The sequence below is a fragment of the Rhea americana genome, unplaced genomic scaffold (assembly GCF_003343005.1).
Source record: "Rhea americana isolate MKP2758 unplaced genomic scaffold, rheAme1 scaffold_562, whole genome shotgun sequence".
NCBI lineage: Eukaryota > Metazoa > Chordata > Aves > Rheiformes > Rheidae > Rhea > Rhea americana.
Window position 1 is genome coordinate 77,751 of NW_028186715.1, and position 14,772 is coordinate 92,522.

The 14,772-nt window shown below is 44.9% G+C and overlaps 1 protein-coding gene across 2 annotated transcripts; it reads right to left on the reverse strand.

Moving 5' to 3' along the window:
- Positions 1-887: 887 nt before the first annotated feature.
- NCSTN (nicastrin) lies at positions 888-14,698 on the reverse strand. 2 transcript variants are annotated; one of them, XM_085318926.1, is made up of 17 exons: positions 14,560-14,698; positions 14,151-14,255; positions 12,606-12,729; positions 11,939-12,057; positions 10,266-10,411; positions 9,992-10,142; positions 9,411-9,520; positions 8,422-8,574; positions 6,918-7,022; positions 6,666-6,743; positions 6,350-6,519; positions 5,036-5,138; positions 4,664-4,759; positions 4,067-4,154; positions 3,781-3,932; positions 3,239-3,451; positions 888-1,642 (listed from the first exon to the last, which is right to left on the reverse strand). In XM_085318926.1, the coding sequence occupies exons 1-17, from the start codon at positions 14,684-14,686 to the stop codon at positions 1,520-1,522; spliced, it is 2,163 nt and encodes a 720-aa protein (XP_085175052.1). In that variant the 5' UTR covers positions 14,687-14,698; the 3' UTR covers positions 888-1,519. The 2 variants fall into 2 exon arrangements, with proteins under 2 accessions (XP_085175052.1, XP_085175053.1); XM_085318927.1 differs by lacking the exon at positions 4,664-4,759.
- Positions 14,699-14,772: the final 74 nt, after the last annotated feature.

Sequence of the window (14,772 nt, forward strand, 5' to 3'; positions counted from 1 at the left end):
GAAAACCCTTATAATAAAGAAAATATATTTCCATCTAAATTAAGATACAAGTTTCTTTAGCAGTGCTAGGAGAAATGGAAAGAGATCACGCATAGAAACATTCCACCAAGTATCAGGAACAGTTCTCTGATAGYAAGACGCATTAGCAAGTGGAAAAAGTCTCCCTGAGGGAAGCAGTGAAAGTACAAAGTCTGAATTACTTTAAAACTCTAGAGTGTATGTCTAGATGAGAAAAAGACTTAAATACAGTACACCTGTATTGTTCACTAAGGAAAGGAAAATGTCATCTAGTTTAGTGCTAGTCAGCTCTGATTTCTACAATTAATCCTCTCCGCCTGTTTTTGAGCTCTTAACTTTGGACAACACCACTGTTGCATCTTTGAATCAAGATCACTGAAAAGCAAGCAAACTTTCTTTCACACAAAAGAAAGAATCAGGAACGTCTGAAAGCCTTTTTCTCCTGGGCTGACCAGTCACAACTGCCAGTCTTCAGGATCCAGTCCTACTGGGTGCTATGCAACAGCATGAAAAGAAACAAGAGTGTGGGAGTATGCTCATTATAAAACATGTTTATTACACCAGTGCCTAACGATCAACCAAGCTTGAGGTGCCACTGTACAAAGCACTGTATGGAGTGATCAACCATCTCAGCCTTGGAGAGCTTACAGTCTAAACAGATAAGCTGGACAGCAGGGAGTTAACTCCCTGTCCTGTCTAAGGGCACATTTCTTTTGTTCGTCCAGTTCTAGAAAGGATGCAAAGTTTCCCTGCGAGCTAAAAAACAAATGAGACAAGTCCCATTCCTTCCAAGAGGACTCCCAAACCATTTTGCAAAACCCAGTGTTTTTGGCCTTTTTGGCAGCAACTAAGACAATACAGGCAATAGATTAACAGGTAAGCAGAGATTTTTTTTTTAATTAAATGGAACTATTATATATATATATACACACATATATATATATACAAAACCCAGAAAATATTGCACCTTTAAAAAAAGGACATTTTACATCTAATCATCTGTTAACAAACCTTGCGCTCCCTGCATTGTAGTATACACAGATTCACAGCAACTGTTTGACATTAACAGGCTACCAGTACTGTCAGACACCACCGAAATCCATCAGTCCATGAGTATCCCAGAGGGGAAAAAATAAAAAATAAAAAAACATAAAAAAAACACTTTACACTTCCACTCTTGCCCTCATTTTGAGGATACATACATMGTTTTGTTGTCTTGGTGGCATCCAGGACCAATCCTCTCAAGTTGCTCAGAAGTAAGGACAAATTAYAAACAAAGGCTTTAGGAACTTCTCAGGCAGTCACAATCTTGTTAGGACTTGGTCAGCATGGTTTTCTGGGAAAGTCTTTTAGGTTTTGGGCTCAGACCTCAGAACCCAAGCATGGAAGCTCTGAAGCAAACCATTTGCGTCCCTACCCAGAGAGAGGGGCATTCCAGTGTAGTTTTATCTTTGACAATTATAATCCAAGGACTGAAACTTCTCAAGCCTAGGGAGAATCTTCAGTAAGCCACAGCCCCAGGGTCCCGAGGGATGCTAAAAAGTACATCCGCTTTGGCGTTGATAAAATATGTGGCAAGGAGAGAGAAGATCAGAATGGCAATGCCCACAACCAAAGTGATTATCTAGGAAGGGATGAGAAACACTTAGCATTTTTGTTACAAAGACAGACCTGCATCACCTCASAGAATTTGTATTGAATGGCAGTCTCTGTTACGAAACTATGAATAGACAGATCATTACTGAGGCAATATATATATTAAAATTAAAAGATACAGTCTTAGACAAAAGGAACAGGACTGCCAGACAGGATCAGATCAGCAGTGCACACAAACAGATGTTTAAGAGAAAAGGCAAGGACATTGCATCACTCAGATAAAGAAAAACGTGACCCAGTATCATGTTTCAAGAAAAAACATTGGAGCAGTTGACACAGTTAGCAAGGATTTTTAACATGCATTCAATGTTAATGGTGACACTTTGGCTATTTCTGCTATTTGTGTGAACTGTCACCTTCTCCAGCAAGGAACTGTAAATGCTTTCAACTAGTACAACTGTGTGCAGAGCTAASATCTCTCAATAGCCTGAGCATAACTGAGATTCTCTCTTACTCAGCACCTTCCCTGAGGCCTAAGTGCCAGACCTGTCTGAGGCACGTGGTCATTAGGTTCCTCACTGTCAACCCTTCTTGTACAGTAAAACTACTATTTCCAATTTCCCCTGGATAACTCGAAACAGTCTCCATACTATGGCCAGATGTGATGCTACAGCTCACACAGTACATTTCATATCAGCTCAACACTTCAGGGATGGCTGGGCTCAAACTGTGCAACTCTGAAAGGCACCAGCACCCACTGGGCTAAAACAGAGACAYAGGCAGCAAGATGAGTGAGAGAGTCAGGACATTGTCCTTGCCTGACATAGTGTTAAAAAGGCACAGTGCCACACAAATAAATTGCTCATAGTGCATATAACCATCTGAGAGATGCAACAATTGCCTGGGCTTGCAYGGCCTTTGGGTGGCTTACCACTGGAACGTGTGATGACTACAGTGCTGTGCACTCCGAAGGCCTTACCAACAGGGTATGACATCACTAACAACCAACCAGAGGGCATTAAGATAGGCATACGGTCCAAAAGTCTCTGTAAACTTAACCTTTATTCTGCTGGTATTTAAGCCATAACACACTCAGCTAAGTGCTGCTTAGAATCTGAGATGATGAATCAACAACAGCTTGCATTTGTAAAGATTTTTGCAAAGGTTATTTCTCCTATGTCCCAAGAGGATTTAAACTGCAGTAAAGATTATTTGGGTTGCAAAACACTAACAGTAAGCATCACTGGTTTGGCTTCCATTGCTTCAGGAAGGGGTTAAGATTCATGTCACTTGCATCTTCTATTCACAGAACTCAGTCTGCTCACTGGACTCTCATTATTCTGCACTGTCTCAGCCTTGGCAGACTAGCTTATTAACTCACAAATAGCTGGAGGTGGTAGAGTATCACAAGTGACACATTATTGGTTACTCCTTTCTCAAGGGTCAAAGTCTGGCTGTTTTTAGCTGGGGAGCTCATAGAGGATGATGATGACGTAGGATCTCGTAACAACCTCTGAATGGTTTTGCAAGCTGTCCAGAAATGTTATTCAATGCCTAGGGATTTCACCTAGCCACACATTTTTTTCCTCTTCTATTTTCTTTTTTTAAATATGTACAAACTTACCTCTAGCTCCTTGCTGGCTACCAGAAATATTCGGGCACGGATCTCTTTCCACCGACTCTCTGTCCAYGTAGAGTACTCAGTAGATCCCCATTGTCTGAGCTCAAATGCAGGCGAGAGCGCTTTGCTTAAGTGGACAGTTGACCGAACGCAGTAGGGGACTCGTGATGTTGAATTAGGGTCCAGAGAACCCTGCACCCAGGCGTACTCATACATCTGTGAAGRAAACAAGGCAGTAAGAGATAGCAAGGCATCAGCAAATAACTAGACTAGTTCCCCTGTTCTGGAACCTCCCTCATRCCCCTAGAGAAAGAGGGGCTTTGCTGACTGTTCTCACTGTTACGGGATCCTTTTGCCCATCCTTTCTCTGCCCTTGGGCATTAAGATGCCTCCTTATTGTAGAAGCTTCTCCAGTTTTCCCAAGCATAATCATGGGCAATAGAAATTATCCCTAACCAGATCTCTTCAAAAGCAGAAAAACAGCAAACGAGACTGCAATTCTTTTCTTCCCTACCATCTGTTATCCTACTCTGAAGGCTACTTACTTCTTTCTCAGTGTTGGGTGTTTTTTCAGGGTTTAAGCACTCTTCCTTGGTGAGGTTGACAACAGTGCCTGTGAGGTTGGCCAGGACATACTGCACGAGATAGGTAGTGTTCACAGGGCTGGAAACTGCAACATAGTGTTGGGGAACATCACCTGGAACAGTCAGAGAAATGGGATTGGCAAGGAGAAGGCCAGAAGCAGATGATATTTCTATGAAGTTTTAGAAAGCTTCCAAGTAACATATGAGGTCAAATCCAACCCCACATTCTTCCTTATATCACACTTACCTAGAATTACTTTTATGTCTGGTTTAATGATGGACTGAAACCAGGAATTGTTCATTTTAATCAGAAACCCATACAGCATTCGAGAGACCTGGAAAGAGATGGAATTCATTTCTACAAAGAGGAAAGAACACAGCATCTTAATGTCTCTCTCTCAAGATTATCTGGCTGAGAGATACTTCCTACTCTAGGGGCCAAGAGCACAGCAACAGAGCCACTATATATTACAACTGTATACAATGCAGGGATGAGTTGTGAAAACTGGGTTTGATTCCAGCTCCACTGACTCCTTAGCTGGTCCCTGTGCACATACTGCCATTTCACCTCAGATTCCCCTTCTACTTTGCAGAATGAGGATAAAGGAGCTCTGTTTTATAGGTCTGTGGATCTTAATGCCTATCCTGAGGCTGAAAGGAAAGGTACTAGAAGGGTGAAATGTTTTTCATTTAGTTTTGCTGGGGAAAGAGAGACAGGGGAAGGTAAAGCCCTCATGGAGACAGACAGGACAGCATGCTGTGTAAACACACATAAACAGAGACAGAAGGGAAGTACGTGAGGGCTCAACATAGATGCCAGGGACTCAATTCCATCTGCTCGTACCGTTTTTGGATCTGCCTGAATAGCAGAGGTGTTGTTGGCTCCCCCTGCAAGCTGGTAGAGAGCACGGGCGACCACTGTGGCAATTTCTGCCAAGGACTGCAAAGGAAGAGGGCTCTGTGTTAATCAAGATAGGCAGACCCAGCACAACTAGAAAGGGGAGCAAGCCAGAATCTACACATCTATCAAAGTGCTTACATCATGCTAGCATCTGAGTGCTGACTGCCTTTGTCATTATACAAAGCACTCCAACCTTCTCTCTGCCCTTTCTCAAGACGACCTTCCCCTCTCCCCATGATCCTGCTTGCTGCCTATCCCTACCCAAAGGCCTATCCATCCCAGATAAAATAGCTAAAGAAAATGCAAAGTAGGAACCTTAGCTGTGTCTGTAACATACTCCAAAGTCTCCTCAGGGCTAAGYCCCTCAGGGTACTCCATCCGAATGTTCTCTGGAGTGTCATATATGCTCTGGTAGTATCTGAAAAGAAGGTAGAAAACAGAGCTGAGAAGGGGCAGAACAAAACCACAGGGCATGGAATTCAATTCAGAGTGTGCCTAAAGCAAACAGTGGGAGCAGTCTCCTGGGAGCAGAGATGCAGCTCTGCCAAAGCACTACCCTGCCACACGCTCTTTAAACCATTTAATGAGGCTTTATAATTAACTTGGCCCTTCCACAGCTTCTCCCATCTGAGGATCTCCAAGCAATTTACAAGCTGTGATTAGCTTTCAGGTGGGTGACAGCCCTATCTATTAAATGGGTAGAGAAACTGAGGCAGAGACAACCCATGTACAAGGCCTCATGGGAATAGAGCTGTTAATGCAAGTCACACTAGCAGACTTTGCTGATGCCTTATCTTGAAGCTAGTGAGGAATTCCAAGTCAACTTTATGAGAGGTTTACATCAAAGTATCTCCAGCAGACACAGCTGAATGGAAACTGGGTGGGAAGCCCACTGCATGGTATAAACACCCGACATTTCCAAGCCCACCTGTGACTGATCCCCTACARCTAAAGATGGGTCAACTACAAGTGAGTTGTACTTTTCCTCTACCTCAGCTGCCCTTTCAAAGCAGTGCAAATCCAGAGCTGAAAAAGGAAGCTACTTCCACCCTTGATCACTACAGATATTCCTAGAAACAGCATAGAAGGATAGAAGATGAAAGGAAAGAGACAATTTGAAGAAAATGTGGGGGGAGCTACAAGAGGATCTGTCCACCTTCTGCCCCACATTCCCACTTTCAAAACTGAGGAAGAGAGGATCCCCTAGGAACAAACTGTGGTAGGGTCAGGTGGGGTAAATCAAAGTGCCCTTTCCAGTGCCTGGGGCTCCTTGCCACCACAAATAGAAAGATATATATGTATATGCACAAAAAAAAGCAGTAGCTTCTGGAAGAACAGATGAGGCTTAGGCACGCTCAGTTGCCATTTGCTCACCTCTGGCTTCCAGCCAGCTGTGGGGAACATTTTCTCTACAAAACTGGATTTCTTTCGGTTGTCAGAATAATTATGTTGTGCCCGTTCAATTACATGGCACACGTTTGTTTCTCTGCTCCCCCTGGATTGCCACTCTACATGTATGTGAGACAGTGCACCCCCATCGGAGGCATTGCAGGGGCTAGGGCTGCCCTCTGCCGGCTCCACCAACTTTGGCCACCGGCCAGCATGTGTCCTCCTGCCCCAGAGAAGTACCTGTTCTGGAAGGAAGTGTGGTGGTCAGCCAGTACCACTCCAGGGATGTGCCTGGCCCGAAGGAAGCGTTGGAAGGAAGATGGGGGAAGAGGCTGCGAATATCCAACTTCCTGCAAAGTCACTTTTGCTCCTACACTGCTATTGCTCAGAATTTCTAGCAGGTTTTTAACCTGAAAAGAGAAGAGAACTACACTGTTCCACTATACTTTTGGAGGTGGAATTTCTCCAGAAAGGTTAATATGCTGGTYATTTGTAGCTTGCTAAAGATTGCATAGTCTTTTGGCTGGATGAAGCAGTACAGATTGCTCTCTATTACCTGCATTTGAATAGACTCATTCTTCCGAGAGACAGGGTCTGTATGCATCCATAGAACAGAGCCATTCCTTAGAGCCACCTGCAAGGAAAAAAACCACCATAAAGCACATAGTAGGATACAACTTAGTCTTGGCAGAGCAGGGAAGCCTAGTCCAGGGAGAAGTCAAACACAGTGAAAGTCCGGCTGGGAAAGCCATATTTAAATTATCACACAGAAACGGGGAATAAAAGAGGTCCCTAACTCATCCTGCACCTGATTCAACTCCACAAATGAATGAATGTTTTCCAAGCGGAGAGGAAACTTGTCTTTTTCCATATCATACACCATTCGTGAGCTGCCAATGTAATCAAAGGTCTCCTGCAACAGAAAAAAAAAAACATATATGAATCACATAAGGGTAGCTGCCTAGCTCAACTATCAGCCATATTTGAGAGGCTGACATAGAACAGAAACTGGAGTTCAATGGCCAACAACTGCATCAATTATTTCTAAAAGTCCATACAGCCCAGCACACACCAAAAGACAAACCAAGTATTACACTGTGCCTAGCTTCAAAGAAAAATAAAGATATTGTAGGCAGGGATGAGCAAAAGACAAAAATTAAGGCAAAGAGCAAAAATGCATGAGACAGCTAGTGAATTCCACAAGCAACAGAGATACAGAGGCAAAGTCAGACTTGGTATCAGTAAGCACTGRTATCTAGCAGGGTACTGCAAGGAACAGCACAGGAGTATTAATAGAGCCTCTACACTGGAATACACCTTCTTTGCTCTTGGGTGAGGAAAGAGCGGAATACAAACTTAGGGAAAAGGGCAATCATCTGTTCCAGGGATTAAAAATATGAACTTTTCCTGAAAGGAGGGGTGTCTGTTTTCCTGGAAAAAAGGAAAGGAAGGTGACATGATAGGAAGGAGTTTGTCTTGGGAGCTGCAAGAAGCTGAGCATCAGTTGGGGAAGGATAGATGCCTCTAAGGAAGAGGATCCCTGCYACACAGAAGGGCAATAAAGTCAGGCAGCCACTATATTTCCCCCTTGACTAATTTACAGCCAAGTCTTATCAGTCCTTCTACATTCTGGGAACACAACAGAGACTCCACTCCATAGCACTGCATGTCTGTCTCCCCCAGGGAAATTCTGACTAGGGATATATGTGTTGGGGGGGGTGAATGAAGGAAGTCACATGGCCACAGCATGGAGCTGTGGGAGCCAGTTTCACAAAGCTGCACAAAAGAACACATCAGCATAGATGCCTTGAGGGGAACATCAGCTGTTGGCCATCAGTCCCTCCTCCATAAGCTTATTCTGCTTTAACACAGCTGCCAACTCCAGTGCTGGGCTCTCAGAAGTGAACTACATTTCACTGCTGTCAACACATATAATTTTAATCTAGTCTTTTCTGGGCTTCATGTCAGAATGTGAAGTGTGGCTGCTGCATTCCACTCCGAATGGTGGTGAGGCAGAGAACAGACATAGACAGAGATACTGGGGAGAGAAAGAAGCAAAAAAAGTTTGTCATTCACCCAGAACGAACYGGGGGCAGAAAACAGGTTGCCCGAGTGGAAGCTCCATCTGCTATTGCTATCTCAGAGCGCTTGGGATCTCGTTCTCATTGAGTAAACAGAGAGAACCATGGCATGGGGATGCAAACAATGACCTTGCAAGAAGAGTGGCAGAAAGTTTATTTGCAGGATGCCAAGGACCGACGTACTGTCCTAGAACAAGCCAAACAGAGGACTGATGCCGCTACTGCTCTTACCCCTTGGAAGAAGGTGAACATTATATTCCTTTGCAGCAAATGAACATCTGACACTTTATGAAGGGCTTCAGCAGCAGCCAAGTGGGTCACGAAAGAAGAGACGGCACTTTCTGCCCCTGGGGCAACGTTCCAGAAGAAAGAGTGGCTGTCAATCTGCAAGCATGAAAAGCAGGTGTAAGAAATACACACACAGGCARTGAGAAACTAGAACCTGGCAGAACTGAGTAAAACGCACGCTTCATTGGGAAAGCACCAGTCAAACCTGCAACCTCTCTCCTACCTCACAACTCACCCCATTTATGAGGGAAGAACCAAAGTGCTCTGCTTAATGAAACTTAAAATACTAATTCCACTGCTGCATCAGCCCTGAGGCCTCAGAGGCTCTGCCAACACACCTCAGCCACGGCCAATATGCCTGTCAGATATACTAATTCAGGTATCTTAGACTCAGCACTTCAGGGGTAGGCCCCAGTGAAAACTGAAATTACTAAGTGTGCTGTAATTTTAATAATGCTTAACAAGTAAAATAGACTGCTAGACAGGGGGCTAACCTTACTCCTCAGCTTTGATACCTTTTCACTGCTTGACCCGCAATATGTGACTCAGTCTTGCCCTTCTGTAAATACTGACAGATCAACCAGCTCTCCTCCTCTGCAAAGCATTTCAAGGATGGAAACTATCTTAGAAAAGCATAATCAGAAATGTCAACTATTTCTACTCATTYGGTTCCTTAAAGGTTTTGCATCACTGAAGAAACGCCCTAAGTCATGTAGCAAGACAAACAGAATTAAAACCCAGATGTTCTTATGCTGAAATAACAATCTCTAACATGTAAAATGCAGAATTAGCCAGTCAGATGTAAAGCAAGGTCTGAAACATAGGAATAAATTAAAATATTTAGGAGAATATATTCCAGTAAGGCCCTAAGCCTGCATCTTCTAGAATCCTTTTAGACCACCCTCCTCACAGCAACATTAAGAGGTACCTACTCGAGTAGCAACAATAATGACTTCTTTCTCAGGGTTGACTTTTCCAGATGAATTGATAGGTTGCAAGGTGCTCCACACATTGTAATCAAGAAGAGGGTCACATACAACCTCTAGGAAGCAGAAACAACACAACTCAAGAGCTCAGATTACAGCAGTGACAAGTGAGAAACAATCTTTCTGCTCAGCTGTAGATCATCAGTGGTTCTATCACAGCAGACTTCAGCTCAATGTGGGTGAAGTCCTGGCCCCAGGAAAGTCACTGACAAAACATTCACCAGGACCRGGATTTCAATCCATGTACATGCACTGCTAGTGAAGCACTAACATCAGAGCCATTCTTTATGATTTGTTTAGCAGAAATTAAGTCCCTTCCACAGCCAGCATCTCTTCCACACATTAATTTTCCAAGCCAATGACAGATATACCCCCAAACTATTCACAATTTAAATAGTTTATCTTAAAAGCAAGCAAACCTTCAGAGAAATTCAAACATTTTCTTTCTTTAGAGCAACTGTATTCCACTGGGATTTTTACTATCAGCCTTATCCCACATCATAACAAGGAAAGAGGAACCTGCTCACCTGGATTAAGGCTGAAAGTGCTTTGGATGGAGCTGCGTCTCATGCAGGTAACAGTGCTAGTGACAGCATGCATGTGGGAAAAAAGCTGCATAGCACACAGAGGGTACTCTGGGCCAGATCCATCATGAGGGACATTATGGTCTTGATAGCACTGGGGAGAAATAGAAATTATAGGACTTAGTATTTCTGTAGCAGTATTGTGCACTGCAATACAGCCCCCTTTCTTGAACCATGCAACAGATCCCCTCTCCCACTTTTTGGCAAAGTGCAGTACCTGCTTAATAACCTGAGTCTCATTGGCATCCTCAAGTAGAAAAATAGGGAAGTCAAAATCCTCGTAAGAAAGCCCACTCCCCACAGGATTCCACACAGTACTATTGCAGTGTGCAAACTGAGGGCCATAATCTTTGGAATAGACACCTGGAAACAGGAAGAAATGGGCAAATCAGAATCTGTGAGAGAATAACAGACGGCAGGAAAGGTAAGACCTGCTGAGAAAATAGCAGCAAGTATAGATTTAGCACCATTATGGGCTAAGGAACCAGCTGACAAAAGCTTAGAGCGATGGAGCTGGTCACTGCGTGTAGCAGAATGGCAGAGACAGAGCACTGTGCCTTGTGGACAGAATAAGAAACATGCATGCTCAGAGCCATCACATGCCAGGAGGCTGGCACAAGTACTCAACAAGCATTTATCACATGCTGAGAGAGTGGAGGAGGCACACAGAGAAATGTTATACTTCAAAAGGAGAAACATATACACCAGCATTTTCTGAGCTCATCATGTGCTGGAAGTACCTCTAAGGCATCCATAATGTGCCAATCATTTTAACACCTAGATACTGTGTGCAAACAGCAGGAAGGCAGTGAGACAACAAATGCTAGCACATCAAACTTGTTTCAGGAGTTTATATAGCATCCTTCACAGCAGAAACCTCTGTGCAAACTACACACAGTATAGCAATCTCTTCCCTCACAGTACAACACAGTAATTTTGCTGCTTGAGAAATTTCTGAAGTGAGCACGAAAAAAAGTGAAAACCTAACTGAAACTGCRAGAGGAATACAGGGAAGCAAAATGGAATTTTAAATAACAAACCATTAGCCCAGAGTAGTTAACACCTACTCCACCCAACCTGCAAGAGGCTTTAACGACCATGTGCAGACAAAGTACAAGTTTCATAGGTTAAATAAAAGTAATGGCAGCAAATCTGGGTCGGGTTTAACATTTTAATGACATAATGCCATTTTACCCAGAGCAGACCATAGAATCACAGAATCAGTAAGGTTGAAAGAGACCTCTGSAGATCATCTAGTCCAACCTCCCTGCTCAGCAGGGTCACCTAGAGCATGATAGACAGGGTTGCATCCAGGCAGACTTTGAATATCTCCAGAGAAGGAGACTCATCAACCTCCCTGGGCAACCTGGTCCAGTGCTCCATCACTCTCACAGGGAAGAAATTCCCCCTCACGTTCAGGCAGAACTTCCTGTGGTTCAGTTTTTGCCCATTGCCTCTTGTCCTGTCACACAGGGCAAGTGAAAAGAGTTTGTCCCTGTCCCCTTGACACCCTCYCTTCAGGTACTTGTACACATTGATAAGATCCCCCCCCCCAGTCTTCTCTTCTCCAGGCTAAAGAGGCCCAACTCTCGCAGCTGTTCCTCATAGGGCAGGTGCTCCAACCCTCTGATCATCTTTGTAGCCCTCTAAAAGCTTATCTAACAGTCTTTCCCTAAATATCAGTTCCAGCCCTCACTGAGGATGGATTAGATTCCAGTTCAGACCAACTACTTCTAAAGGATATACTGAGCCTGCACCTTAAACATCATTTTTATATTAACCTGCAGCTACAATTTTGGCTGCCCTTTGCACTTCTTCCTTTGGCCATATAATGTAAAACTGCTGTTTTCTCCTCTACTCAGCAACGGCAAAGACTTAACRTTTCCTTACCAAACCCATCATTGGGACACTTCAAACCAGGAGAGAATCCTTGGGGAGGGCTAGGTTTGGCAATGGCTACAGCAAGGCCTGAAACGCGTGAGGTTCCCTTCAGTTGCAGCATTACCCTCCTGGAACAGAGTTAGTGAATTCAAATTTTCACTCATACACCCTGAAGTTACAATCCAATACATGCTATTACTGCTGTATTACAATCAAGCACCCCTTGATACTTTTGACTAAAACATGTCCCCTTCTCCTTATCTTCTCAGAAATACATAAGATTATGAACACATCAACAAGTAGAAAACAGTCACTTCACCCACTTATCTCCTCCTGGGCAGGTGAGGAAAGAAGACAGATGTTAATCATGTCATTTAATGAAATACAGGAAGTGCTACAATGATGAACATGGCTTTAGAATTTTCAAAGAGCAGAACTCTTGGATTCAAACCACCAAACCATCCATTTAAGAAGAAATGAAAAGATACGGGCACTAAGACACAGTAAAAATACAAATGCTCCAACTTTATAGTACATTGGTACAGTCAGGCATTCAGGGCTGATTGTCCATCTGTTATTTGAAAAATGACATTTTCCACCACCAGATTAGGGACTGTTATTGGCCCCCTGGGCTCCTGTCACTTTGGCAAGATTAAAATGGATGWCGATTCTTTACCTGTTGAAAAGGTTCCCATCTAGCAATATCATATATGGTGGGTGTGGGCCATCCACAAGCACCCAGTTCAGATCTTCTTCCTTCTCAACCACATGGATCACGCCTGTATCTCCACTGATGGAGGCTGTGGAAAGAGAGCGTGCCCTTCATGTTTCACTGGAACCTGCTTCTTTCAAACCTCAGAAAAGAAGGGCAGTATGATGCAAAGTTTAAGAAAAGAACAGCTCATACRATTAGAGTGCTGAAGAAGGAATTTGGTTAGTGGCACCTTGAGCTACTTTTAGCTAAAATACACCAGAAATGTCAAATATGCTTTTGTTTTTTAAATTGAAAAAAAGCCAAACATTATAATTGGAGAGGTAATAGCAACAAGCACCTATACTTTGAAAGCATCTTTTGTTTAAGCTTAAAGTGCTTAAAGAATTTCAGCTACCTAAGCACTACTGGTAGTAGTCACAGGAAACCAGTGACCAAAGAAAATAATGAAAGATATAATAGGAAAACGAGGCCCTGAAACAGAAAGGTGCAAGGAGGATACAGGAATGGCCTCAAGGACCACAATCACAGCAGCAGTTTAGAGCTGCCCATTATCAAAGAGTAAAGATTGTAAATTCAGAAACTGAGAGTTCAAGCACTGCTCAGCAGGAGGCTTTGTCAATGCCCACAGTCAGTAACTGCTGTCATTATCAAGAACTGCTAGAGACTAGGAAGGCAAAATTACAGACAGCTGTCTGCATTAACACTAGGCTCACATGAAATGATGGAAGTCAGAGAACCTTGTACCTCAAGTTATTTACCAGATCAAATACAGCTGCGCTGCCCTGCAGTACCAGCTGACAACCCCTCTGCAGGGAGGGGCTCACTCAGGAACCGCAAAATTCAGTCAAGAACTAGCAAGACATTGACYCAGAGGAATCTCTTTCTATATATCACTGCCTTCAGCAAGGAATATTGATTGAATTGTGTTCCTTTATCTCTCTCACCATTCTTACCAGCCAAGCAGTCCTAGCTTCCCCAGTCCTAATTCAATAAAAAATTTTAACACATTAACAAGCACTATACAAGTAGCACAACCAAGCCCTCTGCTCCCTACAGATCTCAGCTTCCCACTTCTCCTTCGCTCTCTGCTCCCTTTCTCCAGTCCCTCATTRCCCCTAACTCATTCTGCAGCACTTACAGTTTTGCCTTGCACCTCTAAACACTGGCTGGGCAAGGGACAGCCTAAGATCCAGCTTGGTTTTGTCTTGTGTGTGCGCTGACTGGCTGCTACACACAAGCAGAGACTGCTGAATCCAGAGCGCTGCTCTCTGCCAGGCAACGACTGTCAAAGAGTCTGTACGAACCCAGCCTCCCTAAGGCCCCTACCCTTCAATTTAGCAAAAGCTGGTTAGCAAGTCACCTCACTGAGGTGGGTCTGGTAAACAGCACTGAGAACACAAGCAACGCAGATTGCGGCAGGACAAACAGCACGACACTGTTACACCACATCGCTCAGGGCCTGGCCAGCACAAGGGGTTGCTCCAGGAGGCCCACAGCTGTACTCACACTGGCAGCCGATCTGGTGGGTGGCATTCAGGAGGCGAACACACGGCGCCGTTTTGTTCAGGGGGATGTAGATCTTCCTCTCCACAGAGTTCCCCTGGCATGAGCCTGGGGATAAGACACAGGCCCCACTTCAGAAGGGGCCAAACAAGGGGGTCTCCAAGGGAGCCCTGCCAACTCAGAGGGGAAAAGCCAGGCCCCGACTCCCTCCATCTCAGAGGAGGGCAGACGCCTCCTCCCACCCCGGAGAAGGGCAGACAAAGGGGTCTCAGAGGGAACTCCCCCAGCTCAGAAAGGAAACAGCGGCCCTTCAGCTCAGAGCCAGGCCGCCCACCCCCCGCCCCGACACCTCAGAGCAGCCCCAGCTCGGGGGCCCCACGCCGCGCCCGGGCCCTCGCGCAGGCAGCCTCACCCGCCGCCAGCACGCCGAACAGCAGCGCCCGAAGCAGTCCCTGCCAGGCAGCGCCCGGGGCCCAGCGGCTCCTCGCAGCAGCAGCCTCCATTCCCCGGCTACCCCCCGCGCTCCCCGCCGCCGCCATCTCCTCAGCCCTTCCGCTTCCTCCGCCGCGGCCACCCGGAAACCTCTCTGCGCCGGGCAGGAGGACTGAGACTCTGTGATCAGGGC